This window comes from Panthera onca, chromosome C1 (genome assembly GCF_046562875.1).
Source record: "Panthera onca isolate mPanOnc1 chromosome C1, mPanOnc1 haplotype 2, whole genome shotgun sequence".
Taxonomy (NCBI): Eukaryota; Metazoa; Chordata; class Mammalia; order Carnivora; family Felidae; genus Panthera; species Panthera onca.
Window position 1 is genome coordinate 193,946,884 of NC_138346.1, and position 26,448 is coordinate 193,973,331.

The 26,448-nt window shown below is 35.0% G+C and overlaps 1 protein-coding gene across 4 annotated transcripts in view; it reads right to left on the reverse strand.

Moving 5' to 3' along the window:
- The window catches only part of LOC132673261 (protein argonaute-3), a 114,313-nt gene that overhangs the window by 59,247 nt on the left and 28,618 nt on the right, over positions 1–26,448 (reverse strand). For 2 of the 4 annotated variants that reach the window (XM_060625777.3, XM_060625776.3), the window contains exons 3-5: positions 18,566–18,686; positions 14,128–14,336; positions 13,171–13,307 (exon numbers count right to left, since the gene is read on the reverse strand). In XM_060625777.3, coding sequence (XP_060481760.1) covers positions 13,171–13,307; positions 14,128–14,336; positions 18,566–18,686 — 467 coding nt within the window. Of the gene's footprint in view, positions 1–3,178; positions 7,291–13,170; positions 13,308–14,127; positions 14,337–18,565; positions 18,687–25,662; positions 25,728–26,448 lie in introns of those variants that run through there. The other 2 variants (XM_060625779.3, XM_060625780.3) reach the window with 2 other exon arrangements.

Sequence of the window (26,448 nt, forward strand, 5' to 3'; positions counted from 1 at the left end):
ACTTCTGAAAATCATATAAATTATTTAACATAAATGTTAAATATAAACTATGTGACCCTTAGAAAGAGTCAATTTAGAGAGAAAGTTTATTGAAATTTTCTCTCTCTAAACTTAACTCATGCAACTTTGGTAGAATTTACTTCAAATAATTAATGTAAAATGCTTAGCAATGAGTGATAAAGGTATCTGAAGGGAAATACAACTAATACCACATCACTGTGACAGTCTTAGAAATGCAGGAATTATAATAAAATGCAAGTTGCAAGTGAGTTTGGCTTAAATGTAGGCTAAACTAAACATATATTCATCCCACATATCATTGAATCTAAGACACCAGTGATGGAAAGGTACATCAATATTTTATGTATCCTAAAAAGAAACTTGCCAATTAAACTGTGACAAACCATCAACTGTAAGACATCTTCTAATTTCAGAGATGATGAAATGTGAAGAAAAAATATTTTTGAGTCTTAGATTGGTAAAATATGGTAAGTCTACCTACATAGTTGAGAGAGTATTATATAGCACAAAGCAATCATTTTGAAGACAAGATTAAGTCACATAATTCGAATTAAATTGCTCTTTGCTTATTCTTCACTCTTCCATTCTTATTTCCACCACCAATAACACCTAGAGGGAATCTGTTGCTTTCTTAGAGAAATGTTCCTCAAATCCAACGACCAGAATGGATCCCTGTTACATGCTCCCTCTGCATTTAGTACTTCTCCATAATACTTACATTGCTCAATAGATTTCAAGATCACTAAGGGCTGTTTTGTTCAGTGCAATATACCAAACACAAGCAATGCAAAATCAAATCACACAGAAACAAAAAAGGAAACATAAGCAAGTAAGGTGGTCAGAGCAATATTTTCACTCGTTATTTTTCACAGCAGCACTATATTTTACTGTCAACTAAAAAATAAACTCATTTAAACTTTTAGGCTGTATTTTCATTTCATTGTATGCCACATATCTTTTTTTTACAAAAGCTACCAATCTTCTGACTTCTTTGCTTCACAGTGCACCGTACGTTATCTACACACTTTGTTCACACAAAAAACATACTCTCACCTTTATCTTGTAACATGCAGCTTTTTAGGTCTATCTATTCTCTCTATGCCAACCAACCTATTCCATTCCTCTTCCTTCTTTCTTCCTAAAGGGAACTACTATCCTGAAATTGGTGTGTATTTGTCCCATCCATGTTTTGATAATTTTACTGCATTTGTATGCACTCTGTATAAACTTTTGTTTTCTTAAATTTACATAAATAATAACATATCCTTTCAGTACCTATTACTCCCTCCACATTGTTTTTGGTGAAAATATGTTGATACATGTAGATCTGGTTCACTCATTTTACTGTCACACAGAACACCACAATATTCTATAACAATTTATGTACTCATTCACAATGCTTCCCAAAGAAACACGGATAAGGAATTAGGCTATTTCCAATTTTCTGCCATAACAAATAATGCCTCAAGCACAAATGCAAGGTATCTCTATGGTATATTATAGGTTTTCAAATACGTGCAATTTCATCTTTACTTCAACTTTTCTAGAGATTGAAAACTGTTCTCCAAAGCAGCTATACCAAATCATACTCCTACCAACATTGTAACTTTACATCCTCAACAACATCTAATGTAAGACTTTAATTTTTACAAACCTGAAGGGCGTGAAATGGAACCTTTTTAATTTCATTTGCATTTTCCTGATTACAAATGAATTTGAGAATCTGATTTTCATGTATTTACTGGACATTTGGGTTTCCTCTTTTTTGAAGTACTTGTTTTCCTATTGATCTGTCCTTATATTTTGTAAAGGTCTTGGTTATTTCTCCTAGAATTTTAACTGTTTATAACATGCAAGTTTTTGTCAGTATTTTCTTTTATAATTTACACACTTTATATTTTGTCCAACATTGGATATATTCTCTTGTAAGATTTCTTCTAAAAGAGTTTCAAAGTTTGGCATTACATATTTAGGATTAAAATCCACCCAGAAATAAATTTTGGGTGTGATGTGAGACGGGTCTAATTTATTTTTTTCATGTAGTTAACTGTATGAACACCATTTGATAAATATTCTACTCTTTCTTCAATGATACGAAAAGCCACATAATATTTACAAAGTTTCCATATACACATGGCTTATTTCAAGGCTCTGTATTCTGCTTCATTAATCTTTCAATCCCTGCACTTACAGCAGTATGGAATAGTAATTATTGTAGTTTTAAAACAAAGAGGGCAATTCCTCTGTCTTTATTCTTCTTTAAAATTACATTGGCTTTTCTTAGTCATTATAGTTATTTTTCTATATAAGCCTTAATATTCACTTACTAAGTTTCATGATATACCCTATTGGGATTTTATTTAAAATTGCATTTACAGGGGCACCTGGGTGACTTCAGTTGGTTAATTGGTTGATTCAGTTGGTTGATTGATTCAGTTGAATCAGTTGAATTCAGTTGAATTCAGTTGGTTGATTCTTGATTTCGGCCCAGGTCATGATCCCACAGTTTATGGGACTGAGCCCTGTGTCTGGCTCTGCACCGATAGTGTGGAACCTGCTTGGCATTTCTCTCTCCCACTCTCTGTATCCCTCCTCCATTCATGTTCTCTCTCTCTCAAAAAAAAAACTAATAATAATAATAATAATAAATAAATAAAATAAAAATTTTAATTACATTTACAGGTTAATTTTGGGAAAACTGACATCAAATTGAGCCTTCTCAATAAGCCTATTATATTTCATTTCATTTAGATTTTCTCTTATGTCTTTTCAATCAAGTTTTTATTTCAGAGACTTCTCAAAAATCTTTATTCCTATGTACCTCCTTTTCAATCCAACTCTTGATCTCATGTTTGTTAAAGCTCAGCTAAGGCATCACTTACTCCTCCAAATATTTTTCTAACTTTCCAGGCTCATTTGGGATACTCCTTCTCTATGCTCTTAGTTTTATCTAATTATTCTTTGCTTAGTATGACCCAGAATTGTGCTAAGCATGGAGGATACGTACACTGGTGAATAAGATGGACAGTCCCTACCTTTGCAGAACTTTCATTCTAATAGGAGAAAGAACAATAAAACATTTATAATTCAGAGTGCCACAAGCTATATTATAGGGGAAGTACACTGTGCTATGGGAATACATGAATAAAATAAATACCTAATTCAGACTTGGGGGATGGCTGGATGTAGGGGGGAGAGATGGGTATCAAACATTGCTTCTCAAGGAAGTAACATGTAGACTGAAACCTGTAAGAAGAACAGAAGTTGGCAAACACAATATATCTAAATATCATAGTCCTGACATCCTTGTTTTACTCTTGGTTTTATTGGAAAAGCTCCCACTGCTTAACTGTGAAATCATCCACTCTTTAAATAGGTTTCCTCCCTTGGCTTCCTTGACACCATTTTTGGGCTCTCATACTGCTGCGATAATCATTAATTTGCTCACTGGTCTTTCTTCCTCCCTTAAATAGTAGTATTTGCCATGGTTTATCCTCATTCCGGTTTTTACTCTAAATACTATTCCTAAAGAAGTTTTCCTACTTTGTGGTGCTTGGATGGCTCAGTTGGTTAACTGTCTGACTTTGGCACAGGTCATGATCTCATGGTCTGTGAGTTCGAGCCCTGCATCGGGCTCTCTGCTGTCAGCACAGAGCCTGCTTCGGATCTTCTGTCTCTCTCTGCCCCATCCCCACTTGTGCTTTCTCTCTCTCAAAAATAAATAAACATTAAAAAAAAAGTTTTTCCACTTCTACAGTTTCAAATATGGGTTTATATACTGAACAGTCTCCAAAGTTTTACTTTTAGCTCCCACCACTACAGATTTTCATATCTGCATTTCCAATGACACACTGGCGTTTCTATCCATATGTTCCATAGGAACTTCAAGTTTTGGATACGTTAACATTTTATCTATTTATATATGGTGTACACTGCCAACTAACCAGCAACAGCAGATCCATCTCTGAATTCAACTGACAGCATCACCATTCACACCTGGTATGAATGAGTCACTACTCTGAGTGTATGTTGGCGAGTATGCCCTTCTTGGAAGCTAGTTTATAATACAGCACAATCACTGAGCCTGAAGGGTTGGTTAGGAACATAAAGGTTATTTCAAAGACTGAATAATCACAGAACTTTGCAGGCTAGGTATGTTTTTGTTTTAATGTGTCAACTTGGCTGGGCTACTAGTTGTCAGCTATTCAAACATTAATCTAGGTATTACTGTGCAGATGTTTTATAGATGTAAGTAAAATTCATAATCAGTTGACTAAGTAAAGGAAATTATCCTTCCTGGATAATCTGGATGATTCCCATTCAGTTAGCTGAAAGGCCTTAAAGCAGGGCTGAGGCTTCCCTAAGAGAGAGAAAAACTTCCACCTATGAACAGCAGCTTTAGCCCATACCCAAGAATCCCAGTCTGCCTTTCCTGACAGCCTATTCTAAGGATTTCAGACTTGCCTTGCTAACCCCTACAACTTGTAAGCTGAATCTCTCTCTCTACATAGACCTCCCACCGGTTCTGCTTCTCTGGTTGAACCTGACAGATATACCAGGTCTGTAGTTTATTTCTAAAAACAATTCCTTCAATAACCTAGTAAACCTTCTGGTCTATTCATTTCCAGTCAGTACCATGTACCAGTAACTATACCCAAAGATTTTTTTTTTTTGTTTTTTTGTTATTTTTTCCTGGACATGGTTCTGAAACCTATTTTTTCAACTTATTCCTTGTAATATGTTCCTTTCTCTCCACCCCACATTAGACCATCACCATCTCTTACCTGAACTAGGGATTGAAAAAGCCTCCTAACTGGCTCCTGAGATTAGTTTTTTCTCCTCTATCTATTCTCCACACTGCTGCCAGAGGTCTCTTTCTGGAAAACAAATATGATCATGTCACTATCCTTCTTAAAAACTTTTCAAAACTCTCTACCTACAGAATAGAAATAAATTTGTTTTGTATTTCATTAAGTCCTGTTTTTAACTCTTATTTCCTTCTATTTGCTTTGCATTTAATTTTTCTTTATTTTTATAACTTGTTGAAATGAATACTTAGGTACTGATGCTTTTCTTCTTTTCTAATAGGCATTTAAGGTTTTAAATTCTCTCTAAGCATTGCTTTAGCTAATCATACCAGTTCTGATATGTATTTTCATTATCCTGCAGTTCAAATATTTAATATTTTCTTTGTGATTTATTTGACCAACTTATTATTTAGAAATTTAATAATATCCAAAGCTAGACTTTAAGTTCCAGTAGGAAAACAGCAATTTACTTCCAAATTTTCCCCCTTTTCTCCTAGAACCCAATATAGAACAACAAAGAGAATGTTTTTAAAACATTGTATTCAGTGAACCTAGGAGACAATAAAAACCTGAAATGCCAAATTATAACTAAATATGGCCTAAAGTACTTGGGACTGGTAGAACCTAGGCAAGGGAGAAGACATGAAGTATGAAAAGAGCCTAGTTGGGGAACAGCAAATTTTAATTCCCAGAAACAGAGGGTTCTATCATAAGTAGGAACTGCAATGTTTAGAACTGAGGCTGAATGGCAGAATCTCAGAAGGAAGTAGAAAAAGGAGGTGTAGAAAGTGCCATGAGAATGAGTGGAGGGTAGTCTACAAGTGACAGATCTCAGATACTACAACTCTTCTAAAACCAAGGCATGTACTTTTTATCTGTAATTTCAAACTTACAGAAATGTCCAAAGAATACCGCAAAGAACTCCTGTATACCGTTCACAAATTCTCTGTTAACATTTCAAGCAGGCACTTTAAAAGGCAGGAGCTGCATCCCTTGGGAGCAGAAACTAATAAGGACCTGGTAGCTGACAGCTCACACCTCTTACACTTGTAAATTACTAAGAGGCATAGGAGATGTACCTATATTTCGAAGAAAGAATCCATCAGAACATCTGAGGACAGAGGCCTTGAACAGAGAAACTTGGACAACCACCTCACTCCTAATGTCCTCTTCCAATTCTTCTTCCTGACTAGTCTCTTCAAACAGGTGGTTTGGAAAAGCTCATCTCATTAAATATGAATAACAAAAAAGTGGTAAGTATCCATACAAAGACACCATAAAAATGTAAGACAGTACAACATCCTTGACAAATAAAACTCAACAAAAAATTATCACAAAGTAGATGAAAACTGTAACACTACTTCATAACATGAATTCAAAAATTCTTAATGCAGCTATTAAGAAAATCTCAGAGGGGCCGCTGGCTGGCTCAGTCAGAAGAGCACGGGACTCTTGATCCTGGGTCGTGATTTTGAGCCCTATGCTGAAAGGAGAAATTACTTAAATAAATACACTTAAAAAAAAAAAAGTAAAATATCAGAGCAGAAATTTAACAACTCAGGGAAGAGACAGCCAGTCAACAGGAAGAGGTAAAAAGCACTGAAAAATTCATGAAAGAAATGGAAGAAAAAGATTTTTAAAAGTTGAAAAATATAAGCACATGGTAAAAATTACACCACAAAAGGTATAGTAAGGAGCAAAGAGAACAGTTACTTTTTGAAAGAAATTAACTTAAATATAAACAAAGAAAAACTGAGGTGTCGGGTGGCTCAGTAGGCTAAGTGTCCAACTCTTGATTTCGGCTAAGGTCATCTCACAGTTGTGAGATAGAACCCTGAGTTGGGCTCTGTGCTGAGCATGGAGTCTGCTTGGGATTCTCTCTCTCCCTTGCTCTCTGCTCCTCCCCTGCTCATGTTCTCTGTCTCTCAATATAAATTTAAAAATTAAATTTAAAAAATTAAAAAAGACTCAAAACTTCCATTTTCAAAGGGAATCCCTTGGAAACTGACCCCAAATGGTCAACAACAACAAAAAATGTAGTGAAATTAGTGTTAAAGCAACCAGATAAGTTTCAGCAGCCAGACAAAAAAAGCAGGCCCCTCCAAGGGGAAAGAAAATCAAGCTGATATCATACTTCTCTACTGAACATTCAATGTCAGAAGACAGTAGACAAATACTTAGAAGATATTGCAGAAAGTATAAGTCAATAATTTTGTTTTAGACAATCCTTCAGGAATAATGCTATAGGCAAATGGTTTTCAGTATGTAAATACTTAGCTCTTATTCATGAGCCCTTCTTGAAGAAACAACTTGAGGACACACTGCAACTAGTAGATGACAGGAAAAATTTCAGCAGGACTGATAGCACAAATACATTTAATTGCAGATTTAAGGTTAAAACAAATGGATATACAGGTGACAGAATGGAATGCAACTGTTACATGCTCCAAGAATGTAGGAATAATAGTACATACAAATAAACCAATGACAGTAGAAAAATAAAAGGAAGAATAAACTCACTGTACCTTATAGTAATAGGAGTCACTGTTGAAAGTCAAGTAGTAAAAGTTTAAACAAAATTATAAAGAATAATAAAATATTGCTATATTGGCTAAAAGTAGTCAGTAAAAGAGAGGGAGAAAAAAAGGAAGAGAATAAAGCTAACTGAATTATTACTTATTAAGGAAAAAAGACACTGCTTTAAAAAAGAGAAAGATGAGGGTGCCTGGTGGCTCAGTCGGTTGAGCATCTGACTCTTGATTTCGACTCAGGTCATGATCCCAGAGTTGTGGGATGGAGTCCCATATCAGGCTCTGCCCTGAGCATGGAGCCTGCTTAAAATTCTCTCCCGCTCATACTCTCTCCCTCTCTAAAATAAAATTAAAAAAAAAAAATTTTTTTTAAAAAGAGAAAGATGAGTGATGAGCATAGCATAATAAACTTGTTGAATCATTATGTTGTACACTTGAAAGGTAACGTGTCAACCATACTACAAAAAAAAAAAAGTTAAAAGAAAGAAACATGAGTATTACATGAAGGTAAAAGTATAAAGATTTACCACTAGCAGGAAAAAAAACTCTTCTCAATATCAAAATTATCATTTAAAAAGCACAGAAAAGAGACCACTTAAAGTTTCAGAAACATATATAATCAGAAAATATAAAATAATCTGACATAACTAAGACCAAGCATGTATGTCCTTCCTATCTATCTGACAACTAATCTATTAACAGAAAAAAAAGCTTTAGACTGATCCATAAAGCAAAACCATTCCATGCTATCACCAAGATGCATCTCTGATTCAGAAAGTATTAAAAAAGGTAAAGGACAGGAAAGAAGTTAACATATAGGATAAGGTTCACACACACATAAATTATAATCCTTTCATTAGATAATGCAGACTTTTGGCCCAAAGTTAAAAAAAAAACTCACTTTGGGGCGCCTGGGTGGCTCAGTCGGTTAAACGTCCGACTTCGGCTCAGGTCATGATCTCGCGGTCTGTGAGTTCAAGCCCCGCGTCGGGCTCTGTGCTGACAGCTCAGAGCCTGGAGCCTGTTTCAGATTCTGTGTCTCCCTCTCTCTGACCCTCCCCCGTTCATGCTCTCTCTCTGTCTCAAAAATAAATAGACATTAAAAAAAAATTTTTTTTTAAAAATTCACTTTATCATGTAAAAGGTACAATTCACAATGAACAGGGGTGTGTGTGTGTGTGTGTGTGTGTGTGTGCTCTTAAAAATGTAGCAGTAACATTAAGAAAGCAGAAATCACAGGAGATATGAGGAGAGAAACACAATAATAGAAATTTTAAGTTATTTCCCCTAGTCTTAGAGAACAATTAAACAAAAATGACTAAGAAATGATCTAAACAACCTAATCAAAATGGTAAGCACAGATAGATATTCATTTAACTCTATCATAATAAATAAATATACCTATTTTCAAATAGCTATTAAACGTTCACAAAAATTGACTATGTATCAGACTACAAAACATACCTCAACAAATTCTAATAGGGGAAATACACTCCATATCCTCTGATTAACAACCCAAGAAAATCAGAAAATTGGAAAATAAATAATGGATAACAGAAAATAAAAAGATCTTCAATCTGCAAATTTCAAAAATCTCAAGTAATATTTGGATAATGAAAATATGAATGAAATTCGTGGTGTTTCTAGACAATAATAAAAATCCTACATATTAGAGGCTTTGGAATGTAGCTAAAACAGTGATCAGAAGAAAATTCATTACTTTAAATACTTTCATCATTAAGAAAAGATGAAAGTAAATGAATTACTAATATAGCTCAAAAAGTTAGAAAAACAACTAAAGTAATTGAAAAAAGTAGAGGAAAACATTTACAAAGCTAAAAGCAGAAATTAAGGAGTTAGAAAACAGAAAGCCAGAGAGCTTAAAAAAAAAAAAACATTCAAAAGCTCTTTTGCTGGGGGTCTGGGGAGGCACTGAAATCAGTTGTTTAAACTACTCCATCCTAATCAAGAGTAAAATGGACAAAACACAGATATATAAAATAAGAAAGGGGAGGAAACCACAGAAGTAGACACAATTTCAAAAAATAAGAAATGACTTTGTAAAACTTTCTATAAAATATCAAATACAGGTAAAATAATTTTCTGGTAAGATAAAATCTACCAAAACTGAACCACAAACTGAGCCTAAAAAAACTAGTTTTCACAAAACAAATGGAAGATTTTCAAAGAGCTATTATGCATCAAGAAAACAAAACATACCACAACACCAGACTTCACAAGAGAATTCTATCAAACCTTGAAAGAGTTAACAAGTTTAGTACTATTTAAAAACTGTTGTACATTTTAGAAAACAGAAAACTTGTAAATTCTTTATAAGATATAAGATTAATACCAAAACTTGAAAAAGATCACACACAAAAAAGATTACAGATCAGGTCAAACTTACTTTTGCATTTTGATTAAAAAGGCAAAATATTAGCAAGCAGAATACAGTATCACATTAAAAGAATCCAGAAACACAAGTTTGGTTCAATGTTTGTTAAAAAGACAAATATCTTATCAGCTCCATAGACGCTGAAAAGGAATCTGACAAAATTCAATATCTATTATTGATTAAAAGTACTTAATAAGGAGCCCTTGGATGGCTCAGTCGGTTAAGTGTCTGACTTCGGCTCAAGTCATGATCTCACGGTTTGTGAGTTTGAGCCCCACATCAGGCTCTGTGCTGACAGCTTGGAGCCTAGAGCCTGCTTTGGATTCTGTGTCTTCCTCTCTCTCTCTGCCCCTCCCCCATTTATGGTCTCTGTCTCTCAAAACATGAATAAAACATTTTTTTTAAAAAGTTCTTAATAAAATATGAATCATCAGATGCTCATATACATATACATACATATATATGTATCATACTTAATGCAGAAACATTGGAAGCATTCCTAAGGTAAAGAGGATGCCTGCTAGTCACTACTCCTTAACACTGTTTAATCAGTCAATATAATTTGATAAGACAAAAATTAGAAGTATAAAAATCCAAAGGAATAGTTAAACCTATCACTATTTGTAGATGAAACGATTATAACTAGAAATGCCAAGAATACCACCTGAATAACTACCATAAACATAAATGGAATAAGGCAGACATAAAGTACACAGAAGTCAAAAGCCTTCATGTATGTAAACAATAACCAGTTAGAATCTATAAAACCCATTTAATAGCAAAAAGGGGGGTGGTGGTGGAATATCTAGGAATAACAAGAAGATATGTGCAACTTTCATGTAAGGTAAACTTTAAAACATTCCTGAAGAAAACAAAACTAATGTTGTACCAATAGAAAGGTATAGCATTTTCTTGGACAGAAAAGACTCAGTATCTTAAAGATGCCAATTTGTCCTAACAATTTCTAAATGTAATGAGATTTCAATAAAAATTATAGTCCATCTTGGGGTGCTTGGGTAGCTTGGTTGAGAGACCAACTCTTGATTTTGGCTCAGGTCATGATCTCACAGTTCATGGGATTGGACCCCACACTTCCAGCTCCACACTGACAGCATGGAGCCTGCTTAAGATTCTCTCTCTCCCTCTCTCCCACTTGTGCTTTTGCTCTCTTTCTCAAAATAAATAAAAATAAAACATTTAAAAAAATTACAGCCCATCCTCCCACACCCATTGAACCTAGGTAAGAAGTTCCTGAAGTTTACATGGTAAAATAAGTAAGGATAGCCTAGAAAAGCCTGAAGAGAAAAATGAGACTAGCCCTATAGGATTTAAAAAGTCATAAAAGAAATGACTAATACATTTAAGTGTTTGTGTGTATGTATTTACCATCTCCCAACCAAATACAGATTTCTATATGGCAAAAAATAAAAACAAGACTGTACCAAAGGTTAAAGACAAATAATTAGGGATAATATCTACAATTCGTGACACAAGGAGTTAATCTCCTTAATTTAGAAAGCTCTCAGTAAATGAGAAAACCAAAAATCCAACAGAAAGAAAAAAGGCAAAAGATATAAATAGCTAATAAAAAAAAAGGTGACCCTTACACATATGAAAAGATGGTCAAATGCAAAATAAAAGTAGATAAGGAAACTGTTTCTTGCAAATGCAATTAATAGAATCTAGAGTTTCACACCTCTAGTGGCAAAGACATAACAAAACAGGTAGTCTCATTCTCGAATGCACAATATTTAGAAGCTCTAAAAAGGGCAATTCGGCAATAATGACCAAAATTACAAACACATTTGCCCTTGACCCATTATGTCCTGAAATCTATTCTAAAGATCTACATATACATGAAATGATGTTCTGAAATGGCAAATAAAAACAGCTCTAGTATACACTGAAAGAGGACTTCTGTGACATATCCTCCTCAATGACATATCCCCACAATGGTAGATGCAGCTGAAAATAATGCAGAAACTATATAGTGATCTGAAGAGACATAGGGATCCTTGAAGGAATGGCTGATTCCAGGTACAGGGTAGGAAATATAAGATAAGCTTGAAATATCCTACTGTCCCAGAAAGCAAAAAAGCTACCAATGACTACTAAATTACCAATAGGACATTGTGATTTTTCACATAAGAATTCCATCTAATTCAAAAGGAATAAAAGAATGAGAAAAAATACCAGTTGGTAATCCCTAGTGAAATAAATGATTTGGGTAACAATGATCATTAAATAAAATATTAGTCATTGAAAAGTTGACTGGGAAATTTACAATGGAGAGATGAGGCCTACTGATCTCTGAACCTACTGGTCAATCTTAGCATCACTAAAACTGGAACCACTAGATACTGTGCGCCTCTTAATATGATATAACATGAAGCACATAGAAGTATTCTGAACCAGAATTGAATCAAACTTCTAGGGCCAACTTCACTTTCAGGAAATATAGGGGACAGAGAAACAAGGCAATGACACCACAAGAACAGAAGACAAATGTGGATTTTTTAATATTCTTCAGGACAAGTGAGTTTCTCTAACAAGTCAATGGCATAAAAAGAAAAAACAAAACAAGAGGGAGGAAATGGGACTACTACATTAAAAAGGCAGATCAGCCAAACATGATACATGGATCTTGTTTGGATCCTAATTAGGACTGTAACTATAAAAAGACATGTTTGAGATCAAGGAAATCTGATTATGGAGAGAATATTAGAGGCTACAAATGATTACTTAAAATTTTCTTACATATGATAATGGCATTATGACTATGTAAGGAAACACCCACGTTTTTAGAGGTACATACTTAAGCAGTAGAAACAAAAAAACTTGCTATCCGGGATCTGATTTAAAAATACTTTAATTGAGGAGTAAAGGTAGAAAATTCTTGACAGTTTGCATATAGGCGGTAGTTTATCATACTATTCTCCCTACTTTTAAATATGCTCAAAAACATTAATAGAAAACACCTAAAAATAAGAATGCAATTGGTACCACTATAAGCATCAGCAGTAGGTATAACACCTGGGGTCAAAATGACCAACAGACTTCTCTTGCTTTAAAACATGTATTTCATAATGAAATATTAATAAGAATTAAATGGACAAAAGTGAGATTGTTCAGATAATCATGTCAAGGCTTCTATATTTGCTTTCATGTGCTTACTTCACGCTTAGTAGCATTCCAGGACAACTTCTGTGGAAAGGTTTTCTAAATAAAATGTAACACAAAAGTTTTTCCACTTTGTCTTAATATATGTCCAAATATTACTTCAAGACACCAGTACATATAATTATATCTAAACTGCGTGCACACACACACACACACACACACACACACACACAGGAGCATGTGCGCAATACAGGAATCAACTACCCAATACAGAATATGGTTTTAGTTCCCTTACCATCAATATTAAGCATCATTTTCCACATGGCAGGCCGAACAGATTGATGGAATCCAAACCATACTTCCCTGCCCCCTCCCAGAGGGTGGTCATATCCTTCGGGAGCTGAGAAAAAGGAACGCCCCACAGGCGTGTATCTACAAAAATTAAAATGTCATGTTCAGTCCTTTCCTTCCCATATAGGTATTTAAATTTGCAGAAGAGGTTAAGTCTAGAGCACACAAACTTAATTTATCATAACGATGCTTATCATTAGGAATATATGAAAATAAATATTCCCCAAATTTGTGAAAAGCAAAAAGCAGCCATTCTAAGAGAAACAAAAAAAACCCAAAACTGTCAGCATCCTTCACTGAAATTCTCTATTCCTAAAACTGTTAGTTTGGGTAAGAACAAATTTTATTTAAAATATTTTCTTAGAAACAGATGAAAAGAAAAACCAGTTCCAATCTTAGAAAATGCTATTTCTACAAATGTGTTTGCAAGACATATTTTTCTTTAAAAGGACACATTGATCCTATATATACAGGCACACAAATACAAACACACACTTGTGTGAAGTATGATTAAGAGAACAGCAATTTCAATACAAATTGATATTATTGTATAAACAACAAAATTACCTTTAGAACAAGGGGATTTAACTATAGGAATATATCTGAAAACATATCAGTTATTCAAGATTTACAGCTTCTAAGACAAAGGGTTAGACATTTTTCTAAAAGGTATCTATTAAAATAGCTAAGTTAACAATGTGCATTTACTTTCAAAAATCAGAGTTTTTTCTGTAACTTACTTCTCATGTCAATGAACTAGTATGCATGCTATTCTCTAAATGAAGCAATCAAAATATACAACATGTGAAGGTTAATTAAAGGAAGCCTGCACAACTCACTCTTGGGGAAAAAAGCCTACACACTTAAAATCTAAAAAGGAAAAAAAGCCAGAAGCACCCACTTCATGGAGGGCAGATGTCGTAGCACCACATCAACAGCATGGACAGGATTAGTACTGATTGGCTTGTCTAATTCCAGCGGCTCAGGCAAGGTCCGTCCTGTCAGTACTTCATGTAGTAGGTGCCAACTCACCCGAGAGACAAACTTAATCGACACCTTGAAAGGTCGATCTTTTCCACCTTCCCCAGGTAAAGTAACATCTAAATCTACCTGTTGATGGGAAAACAGTCAATTGATAAATTGAAAAAGATAAGTACAAGTATTTTTAGGTTTAAGTTATAAAAATATTTAAGAAAAAACAGGGAAAATATAAAAAACAACCTCAATGCTAAATCAATAGATACTTTCTAAGCTATGCTGTTAAGTACAAAAAGCAAAGTAGAGAAGATTACAAATAGTATGCCATCTTTTGTGTGAGAAAGAAGGAGAAAATGGGAAAATATTCATATATCTTATTTCAGCAAAAAGCAATGTAAGAAGCATCAATCAGAAACAAAGAAATTGATTACTTTCAAAGGATGGGAAGGAACAGACCAGAAGAAATAAAGGAGGAATGAACAATTCTGAGTATATTTCTCAGTACAGTTTTGACTTCTGGAAGCATATTAAATAAAGGGTTTTTTTGTGTTTTTATTTATTTATTTTAATGTTCATTTATTTTTGAGAGAGAGAGACAGACTGTGAGTGGGAGAGGGGCAGAGAGAGAGTGAGACACAGAATCCAAAGCAGGCTCCAGGCTCTGAGCTGTCAGCACACAGCCCGACAGGGGCTCGAGCTCACAAAGCTCGAGATCATGACCTAAGCTGAAGTCAGAGGCTTAACTGACCAAGCCACCCAGGTACCCATTTTTGTGTGTGTTTTTTTTTAAATAAAGTTTTATAAGTTAAAAATTAAAAACAAAATCAAGAAGAATGAAGTGAAAAAATTAAAACTAAATATAAACAAAATCAAATGGAACCAAATATGTTTCAAATGAATAACATAACCACACTGAAAGAAGGGGGAAAAAATACAATGAACTCTTGAACACAGAACATATTGGGGGCTGTACACGTGGGAAAGAACTGCATACAAAATAAAATCTTAAACTCTTATGAGGAAGTTTGTTTTCTGTAGTGGTATGGTGTAGTAATTCAGATATGATTTTATATGTATACGGTAGGATTGAACAAATCAGTAAAAGTGGTGATGTTTTGAGGTTCAAAAAAGAAGGAAGATACAAATAAGCAACATGGGGAGTAAAGAAAGAATCCTGGGGGAAACAGACTGAAACTTGGAAGAATCACTCTGAACTCATGATTTCCAATATATATATTGTATATTGCACAGTAAATAGTATTTGTAGGATACATGTGTTAAGTCCATTACATGACATATAATATTTATGATATAGTCTCTTTTATTTGTGTATTTTTATGTCCCATCTGTCCATTTTACAAATACCTGCACTCCAGCAGCAATGAATACATTCAGTACCCAGATTTCAGTTTCTAAGTTGCATCCTCCAACCAAAAGAAATCACTGTTCCTTTGACAAAGGGCCAGTTGCATGGGTATAGCAGGGAAAACATAAGATTAGCCTGGAACATCTTGTGCCAGAAAATAAGGAAGTACTCAAAAAAAAGTGTGTCATGTCAAAGGGATACAGGAACTAGCTTAAAGTGGCTCCCAATGGCCAAATCTAGGAAAACTGGGACAGTGAAATAAATAAGGGTAAATATATTAGGGAGAAGAAAATTCTCTCCCTTATAGTCGAATATCAACTAATAAATGTTGAAGGAATGACAGAATTAGAAAATCACCATTACTACATAGTAATAATCCTTCCAAGCAAAAATCATCAATTACTTAAAAATCTAATGAGAGAGGCGTCTGGGTGACCATTCGGTTAAGTATCCGATTCTTGTCCGCTCAGATCATGATCTCGTAGTTTTGAGACTGAGCCCTGCATTGGGCTCTGTGCTGGGCATGGAGCTTGTTTAAGATTTTCTTTCCCTGTCCTTTCCCTGCCCCCCAAATGATTCTCTCTCTTCGTTTCTCTCTGCCCCTCCTCCACTCACACAGCTCCCCCACCCCTCAAAAAAATAAAAATACTTTCTCTAATGAGAAACAAGATCCTTAAAGTATTTCCCATATCAAAATTATAAACTTCTGTGCATCAGAAGACACAATCAACAAAGTGAAAAGGCAATCTACAAAATGTGAGAAAATATTTGCAAATCATGTATCTGATAAGAATATATACAGAATCCCTAAAACTCAACAACAAAAACCAAACGCAATTTAAAAAACGGGCAAATGATGAAGATATACAAATGAGCTTCTAAGAGCTCATGAAAAGATTCTCAACTCACTAATCATTAGGGAAATGCAAATCAAAACCACAATGAGATATAATCTCATAACCGTTAAGATGGCTACTATCAAAAAAACAAAACAAAACAGAAAACAAGTGTTGGCAAGGGTGTGGAGAATTTGGAACCCTTATGCACTGTTAGTGGGAATGTAAAATGGTGCAGTCACTGTAGTAAACAGTAAGGTGATTTCTCAAAATATTAAAAATAGAATTACCACTTACCGACTGAGCTACCCAGGCACCCCAGAATTATCACTTATACACAAAAGAACTGAAAGCGGGAACCGGAACAGATATTTGTACAACCGTGTTCACAGCAGCATTGTTTGCAATAGCCAAAAGGTACTCATCAATGGATGAACGGATAAACAAAATGTGGTATATACATACAATGGAATATTATTCAGCCTTGAAAAGGAAATTCTGACATACGTGACAACATGGATGAATCTTGAGGACATAATGCCAAGTGCAATAAGTCAGTCACAAAAAGACAAATACCATATAATTCTACTTAGATGAGTCACTGAGAGTAGTCAAAGTCATAGAGACAGAGGTAGAATGGTGGTTGCTAGGGGCTGAGGGGAGGGAAGAATGGGGATGTAGTGTTTCATGAGTACAGAATTTCAGTTTTACAAGATAAAAAGAGTTATGGAGATAGATGGTGGTGATGGCTGAGAATGTACTTCATGCCACTAAACTGACCTAAAAAATGGCTCAGAAGGTAAATTTTCTTTTTTTCTTTTTCTTTTTTTTTTTTGAGAGAATGAATGAGCAAGGGAAGAACAGAGAGAGAGGGAGATGAGACAAAGGATCCAAAGCAGGGTCTTCACTGACAGCAGCAAGCCCAATGTGGGCCTCGAACTCATGAACCATGAGACCATGACCTGAGCTGAATGAAGTCACTTAACCAACTAAGCCACCCAGGAGCCCTCAGCTGGTAAATTTTATGTTATGTGTATTTTACCACAATTAAAAATAAAATCTCCCCACAAGAGTTAAAGAGAAAAAAAAAAAAACTTGACAGGAGAAACCTGGCAGATACCAACTTAATCAAGTGATCAACTTAGTACCATCATTAATGGAACAAACACATATAAATGTATCCTGATATGATCCACTGATAAGAAAGAACATTTGTGTAATTATTCTTGCCAAAAATGCGAAATCAGAATCTAATCAAGAGGAAACACCAAACAAACATAGACTGAGAGACACTCTACAAAATAACTTGCCTGTAATCTTCCACAATGTTAATTTCATGAAAGGAAAACAAAAATGCTGGGGAATTGTTCTAGAATAATGAAGACTAAAAAGACATGGTATCTAAATACAATCACAAACCTGGACTGAATTCTGTACCAGAGGAAAAAAAAATGCTAAAAGTCATCACTGGAAGAATATGGGTTGTTGATTAGACCAAAGTATCATACAGATGAAAAATTCAGTGAAGTAGATAACTGTACTTTAATTTTTATCCTTGTTCTTAGGAAATACATATTAAAGGGTGTGATACATGCAACCTACTGTTGAGATGGTTCAGGAAAAAAAGTACGTATGTGTCTCTCTCTCTCTAAATAAGTATAGATATAAAGAGAGTAAAAAAAAAAAGACAATGATAAGACAAATGTGGCAAATGTTAAAGAACACTGGTGAGGGGCCCTTGGGGGGCTCAGTCAATTGAGCATCCATCTCTTGGTTTCAGCTCAGGTCATGATCTCACAGTTTGTGGGTTTGAGCCCTGCATTGGGCTTGCTTGGGATTCTCTCTTTGCCCCCTCCCACTCACTTATGCTCTCTTTCTCTCAAAATAAATAAGTAAACTTAAAAAAATAATAATGTGCCTGTGGATATAATCTGGGGGGAAAAAAGGGAACATTGGTGAATCTGGGTAAAGGGTCTATATGAGTTCTTTGAATGATTGTTGCAACTTTTCTATATGTTTTAAATTATTTCAAAATAAAAAGTTAAAAAAGATAAATGATACACTCTTATGTATCTATGGACTATAATAAAATGTAGTAAGTGCATTTAAAAGGGAGACATCACCAAAGTATAACTTTCCAATAAAGAACTGCATCTTACCCCAGTAGTTGCCACAGGAAGTGGATTGGCTGTGTAAAGACTTCTTTTTCCATCATAAACTGGTCTACGATCCCCAAATATAGTCACTTTAAAATGTTGAACCATTGAGTCAACCACCTCTCTAAAAAAAGGAAAAAAATAGATTCACATAATCCTCTGCATGATGAAATACAAGCATTTAACTAAAGTAATTCCTGAACTATTTAAAGCTGCCAAAATTCTAAAAGACAATCATACATGATAAAGATACTACTTTCAGGACCATACCTTAGGACACCAGAAAGAATAATTTCTGGCAAGTGATACAAATTTCACAAAAGACAGAGAAATGAATCTAGTGAATTACTTAAATCGTTCTGGGCCACAGTAGACCTGTAAAATATTATCCCTAGAAAATGATCCTAAAACCCTTTTACCATTTCTGAGTACTACCTGACACATTCATTTCTCTATCAATAGAGTGATGCTCTTCCCTCTGTGCTCAAATACCACCTTAATACATATATCTATTAGAACATTTACTCCAATGCATTATAATTATTATATGCTTCACTTCTACTAGACTGTGAGATTTTTGAGAACACACATATACTCCCCTCAATCCTTTCAACTCCCCAAATCATCCTTACATTATCTAGCCAGTAAGAATATACTGAAGCCTGTTTTTACCTAGCAAACATTTTTATCCTATATATACTTACATGGAAAGATATTCAAGACTTTTACATTTAAAAAAAATGGACTATAGTGAGAATAATACTAAATATCCACAAATCAACGTTTATTTTTGTGCACACATTATTTGTAAAAGCAGTAGAAAGATATCTAGAAGGATATGTACCAAATAGATAACAGTGGTTACCTCTGAAGAGAGAAGTGAAGAATGATTGTTTTATTTTGCTTAAATAATCTAAATGTATTATGATGAGAATATACTTACATATTACTGGTAAAACTTACAACACACTTAAAAATGTAATAAATGGGAAAGAAAAATATTGAATTCTAGCGTACGGGTAGGTAGGAGAGAAAGGAGAGAAAAAGGCGTTTTCTGGTACACAGTAAGCTGACCTGATACCTAGAGCAATTTTCCACATGCTCAAAATTTCCATTTTTCCCTTCTTCAATTTCATCTTGCTGAAACCATTTAAATCAAGACCAAGCCTCTTCTAGAGTAAAAAAAATTTTACTCTTCTAGAGTAAATTTGCTGAAACTATTTAAATCAAGACCAAGCCTCTTCTAGAGCAAATTCTAGAAGAGCAAATTCTTCTAGAGCGATTGTTTCACTGATCAGTTTTTATATAGAAAACAAATTTCAAAGATTTTCTGCCATTTAAGATTTTCTTTTGCAGCCATCATCATCAAGTCCAGTTTCTTAGGTGAAACTATACAGATCTAATATTTTTTTTTTTTAATTTTTTTTAACGTTTATTTTTTATTTTTGAGACAGAGAGAGACAGAGCATGAACGGGGGAGGGGCAGAGAGAGAGGGAGACACAGAATCGGAAGCAGGCTCCAGGCTCTGAGCCATCAGCCCAGAGCCCGACGCGGGGCTCGAACTCACGGACTGCGAGATCGTGACCTGAGCCGAAGTCGGACGCTTAACCGACTGAGCCACCCAGGCGCCCCTACAGATCTAATATTTAAGAATGTTTTGACTATTTTGTCAAATTTTTACTCAACAATAAATTGGTATAATTTTAAGCTTACCAAATCCTAGCAACCCAATCTAAGCACTCTCAGGATCGAAATGGTGGAGATTAAAATAGCTGTGACAAAACATCTTAAGGATGTTCTGTTCATTTCCAATTATCACCATTCTAAATTACAACCTCATGTCCCAGCACCTGGATTATTTTAAGTCTCTTGGTTTTTATGCCTTTTATTTTTTCTTCTCAAACACAACTTACATATCACTGCCAAACAAGTCCCTAAACTCCATTTTTATTTCCTAGGTATGAAAGGTTATGTTAATCATACTCCTCAGGGGCGCCTGGGTGGCTCAGTCGGTTGAGCGTCCGACTTAGGCTCAGGTCATGATCTCACGGTCCGTGAGCTCGAGCCCCGCTTCGGGCTCTGTGCTGACCGCTCAGAGCCTGGAGCCTGCTTCAGATTCTGTGTCTCCCTCTCTCTCTGATCCTCCACCGTTCATGCTCTGTCTCTCTCTGTCTCAAAAATAAATAAACATTAAAAAAAAAATCATACTCCTCAATTCATAGCATTATTCATCTATGTAAGACATCTCTTCTTTCCTTCCACCTCCATTTCCTAAGCACCTGTCCCCTTCATAAATTATTTTCTCCTAATGTGTTTGAACATCCTTCTATTTGTATATATTCCCTTCTTTATTCTCTGGCACTAGGTTTTTAAAATGTATTTATATTGGGGCGCCTGGGTGGCTCAGTTGGTTAAGTGTCCGATTTCGGCTCAAGTCATGATGTCACGGTTTGTGAGTTTGAGCCCCAAGTCAGGCTCTGTGCTGATAGCTTAGAGCCTGGAGCCTGCTTCCGATTCTGTGTCTCCCTCTCCTTTCTGCCCCTCTTGTGCTCTCTCTGTTTCTCTCTCTCAAAAATAAACATTAAAATAATAATAATAAAATGTATTTATATTGCTGTGGGACACTTAGTTCATTGTTTCTGATTGATGCAAAATACTTCATATGTTGTCACCCAATGATGCAGACTTTAACTGCAGCCACCAAATATGATCTAAGCAATGCAATATCTCTTACTATGTCCCTTTATAGCTTAAGTGAGAAATAATCTCTGGTTATACACTCAGGAACAAAATTGTTAGGTCCAAGTGAATTTTATCAACTAAACGAACTGTCAAATTGCTCTCCAGAGTGGCTCCACAACCTACATTCCTGGAGGTTCCCATTTCCCTATATCCCAGACAAGATTTGGCGTTATATAGTTATGCTTTCTAATTTTTGCTAGACTAGCAGGTAAAACTAAAAGGTTTTATTTATTTTTTTTATGTTTATTTTTGAGAGAGTGAGACTACACAGGTGGGGAAGGGGCAGAGTGAGGGATAGAGAGTATCAGAAGCAGAGAATCCAATGCAGGGCTTGAACTCATGAACCGTGAGATCACGACCTGAGCTGAGGTCGACGCTTAACCAACTGAGCCACCAAGGGGCCCCAAACTAAATGGTTTTAATTGAGATTTCTCCTATTACTAATGAATTTGAGCATCCCTTCATGCATTTGTGTTTCTTCTTTTATGAATTTCCTGTTTGTTTCCTTTGCTCATTTTTCATTTATGGCCCCAGTCTTCTTGTTGAATTGAAGGAGTTTCTTCGATATTCCAGATATTGATTCATTAACAGGTTTAGTCATTGCAAATATCTTCTTCCAAATGCTGTATGCCTGTTGACAATGTCTATGTCTATGAACTGAAATCCTTAATGTTGTATCAACAAATGAATCATTTTTCACCTTATGGTTTCATGCTTTTGATGTTTTAAATACTTTCCTAATACTAAGGCACAAAGATGCATTATGTTTTATTAATGTTATAGTTTTATTAATGTTATAGTTTTATCTACATTATCTTGGTCATTAATCCATCTGAGGTTTTTCTTTATAAACAGTGTTATATAAGGAGTCTTATTTTTCTCCATATAGTAAGCCAGTTGTCCCATACCATCTATTTATGTCTATACATACACAATCAAATAAAAATGCCATTTTGGGGGGGGCGTCTGGGTGGTGTAGTCAGTTAAGCATCTGACTCTTGATCTGGGCTCTGGTCATGATCTCACAGTTTGTGAGTTTGAGCCCTGCCTTGGGCTCTGCACTGATGAAGCAGAGCCTGCTTGGGATTCTGTCTCTCTGTCCCCCCTCCCCACCGCTGCTTATGCACTGGCACTCTCTCTCTGCCTCAAAATAAATAAACTTAAAAAAATTTTTTTTATTTATTATTAAGAACTTATTATCTCAATAAGTTCTCAACAAATAAATGAATCTGGCTCTGAGTTCTCTATATTGCCCCAGTAGTCTATTTGTTCTTAAACCAGTATCATTATGTTTTCACAATTACTGAAGTGTTTTATTATGCTGTAACATGGGGCAAGGCAAGTTCCTTTTCTTTTTCTAAGTTAACTAGGACATTCATGGAAACTTTTAACCAGAATAAACTTCTAAAGTGTACCCCCTTCAAAAAAAAACTATCAATACCATAATAAAAGAAATGTATCCAGTGCCCTACATATAGTAAGTAATAATAAAATACCTGTTAAGAAACCCTCAAATTATACACACTTGGGAGACACAACTAGTATGCTAAAAACAAATTAGCATGTTAAAATTCACTAAAAAACTAAAACAATGAACACAATGAAGATGAAACATAACAGGGGCAATTGTAAAATCTAAACATTTACGTTTAAAAAGCTCAAATGCAATAAGAACAGATTAGAGGATGTGAACTTACTCGCTGCTTTTGTGGAAAGGGACTTTAGATGACTCTATGTCCAGAATGAGCTAATAGTGGGATAGAGCTTCCTCAAAATTAAGGAAATTAGGTTGCATATATTTAAGTATCCCATTATAAAGCAAGTAACCATTCCATCACATATTATATAGGTCACTTCACATTCTGAAGTACTCTGTTCAATTTGGAAAAATTTAAGACCCTAAAAAAAATGAAATATAACCAGAAGAAGGTAATCCTGATAGAACCTCATGTAACATGAGTATAAATAAATCAAACTACGGACCTCAAGTCCAGAATAGGAAAGACTCAAAGGAAATTATAGAAACCTTTGGCTATTTTGATGGACTGTCATGTGATAAACTAAGTAGAAAACCTATCTTGTTTGAAAGGATAGAACTAGGACAAACAGTTGGAAAGATATAAGATGCTAGACTTTGGAACAAAATTTCCCACATTTCCTAACCACCAGAACTATTCACAAGTAGATTACACTATCTTATAAAGTACCTGGGTTCATCTTTGCTAGAACAGTTCGAGGAGCAGTTATGTCAATGAAGATACCAACTAGAACACACCAACCAGAAGACTGAAATGAATGTCTGTAATCTACTCTAACCGTAAAATTTAATTAGGAGAATATCAAATAATGAAACACTGCAGATTTTCCCATGGCATCAGATATAAAAACTTCTTTATGAATAATTACACTAAACACTGATTTGAATTTAAGCTCTCAAAGCCTTAGAAGAATGGTGTTAGAATTCCATATACACTGGGCAATTCTGACATTAAACTTTTAAGTTCATAATTACTAAAACCTATATTTCAAAGGGAATCAGCTTTTATAAGGACCATCATTTATCATTATGTCTCTTTCATCTCTCACTAACATGATATAACTGAGAGGTTGTTTTTGTTTTTTTTTTTAAGGTTATTTATTTATTTTGAGAGGGGGCGTATGGAGAGAATCTCAAGCAGGCTCTGCACTGTCAGCGCAGAGGCCGATACAGGGCTCAAACCCACGAACCATAAGATCATGCATGACCTGAGCCAAAATCAAGAGTCAGACACTTAACTGACTGAGCCATCCAAGCACCACTTTAGAGTTTTAATTAAACTTTAGTATGCAAACTAACAAAACGGCAAATCAAGGAACTGCAAAATTTTACTTCTTATCTCAAAAGATACTATGGCAAAGGATAATGTATTTTAGACTGTTCATCAGGCAGGGCACCTGGGTGGCTCAGTTAAGCGTCTGACTTCAACTCTGGTCATGATCTCCTGGTTCATTAATTCAAGCCCTGCATCGGGCTCTCTGCTGTCAGCGCAGAGCCCACTTCAGATCCTCTGTCTCTGTCTCTCTCTCTGTCCCTCCCCTGCTTGCGTGGTGCTCTCTCTCTCTCTCTCTGCCAAAAATAATAAACCTTAAGAAAAAAAAAAAAAAGAATGTTCATCACAGAGGCTGTGGAATTGAAGAAAAAACTCTAAAATAGTGCTTTATCTAGTCATCTATTCAGCTATAGCAGCAAAGTTGCTCACTGTATTGTGAAGAAAGTCTGAACTGGGAAACTGCCAATATGAGAAACCTTTGCAACACGTGGTAACATAAGCACTGGAGGAGAAATAAGTTTTTAGTCCCACTTTGCCACTAAGTTGTTATGAAAGTTACCTGGCCTCTCTGACTTTAGTTCCTTCATCGGTAAAAATGGGCTAATAGTCTACAGGCTGCTGCAGGGACCATATGGGATATCAGTGTAAGCACTTTTGGAGGGAAAAAGCAAATACATATTCTATTTTTATTTAAAAATTTAAGCATAATTATCTCATAAATATACTTCAAAACTATGTTGAAATACTGAAGTCTTCCAAACAACAAACAGATGCATCACAATGCATTAATACAAAGAATGAATTCTGGTAATTAACATAAACTGTGAACTGAATTTTCTCTATATCATAGTTGTGGAGCTGTTTTTGTCTTAATGTGAGGTTGTCTTTTATTATAACAATGAGGAGAATTCCTTTGATCTTTTGTTCAAATGTAGAAATTTTAGAGCAACATTTAAGAGTAAATTGTAGTATAAAAATAATTATTTTATTTAAAATTTTTAAAAATTTAAAAAAGGAGGGGCACCTGGGTGGCTCAGTCAGTTAAGTGTCAGGTCATGATCTCGCAGTTTCTGAGTTCGAGCTCCGTGTCAGGCTATGTGCTAACAGCTCAAAGCCTGGAGCCTGCTTCGGATTCTATGTCTCCCTCTCTCTCTGCCCCTCCCCTACTTGCTCGCTCGCTCTCTCTCAAAAATAAATAAACATAAAGAAAAAAAAATTTTTAAAGAGTAAATCGTAGTAAGTCTACAATAACCAAGACACACAAAATAGTTTAACTTCTAAAGCAATATTTAGGAAAGCAATTTGGGAAAGAAAATCTGAGAAAAGGGAGAGAAGAACTTCTAACCAATCTTTAGTGGCTTCCTTTTACTAATAACCTTAGTCTGAGAAGGAAAGAATTCTTGTATAGTATAATATGATACATTTTTGTAGAACCTCAGGATAGAATTTAAAACTCCTTAAGAATATCTGGTGATCACTACAAAAATGGAACCTACCTGAGTATATTGGTCTTACAAAGGGCTACAGCCTACCTTTCCCACTCTTACCTCAACCACCACTTCCTACATTCTGGTACCAAGTCTTTTGATTCCATCATGCTCTGGTGCACAGACTGTAAAGTAAAATTTAATATTGGTTTCAGTAAGTTCCACTTTACCACCTGACTCATACAGCAGAAAAATGGTAGGAGAGGGAAATTTTAATGTAAAAAAGAGAAGAAATTATTTTTGTTAATTGTTACTATATGCTCATAGAGACCCACCTTCATCTCTTTTCTAGGTACCTCTTATTCTCTGCTCCCAAAAGGTAGGATGGGAAATATTATTCTAGTCTATAAGAGAAACCATGAAATAATATTTTCCCCCCAAAAGTGACTCTTCACATTAGTTTAGTATTCACAGCTACAATAAATTAATCTGTCACTATAGTATAGAGAAAAAGAAGGAAGATTGCTAAGGTATAACAAGAAGATAAAATCACCCAGATGCTTACTTATAAAACACAACTAAAACAAGCTGGCAGTCTCTCCTTATATCCTTCCAACCTTGAATTTATCTTCATAACTTCTCAGTAAGTAAGACAGAAGGTAGCCAAATGAACACTTTTGCATCACAATAAAGTTTAAAAATAGAGAGTAGAGAAGGGGTTATACTTTTATAATATAAAATTTGTAGTACACCAGAGCATTTTACTATAAACTATCTTCCTAATAATTTCACATGGGTGTGAATTCTTTCATAGTATTATGTAACCACACTAGCTAAACCAGTGGAGTAAATTTCTAGAATTCACAGATAACTGATAGATTACCTTAGATTGAGCAATCATTTTTT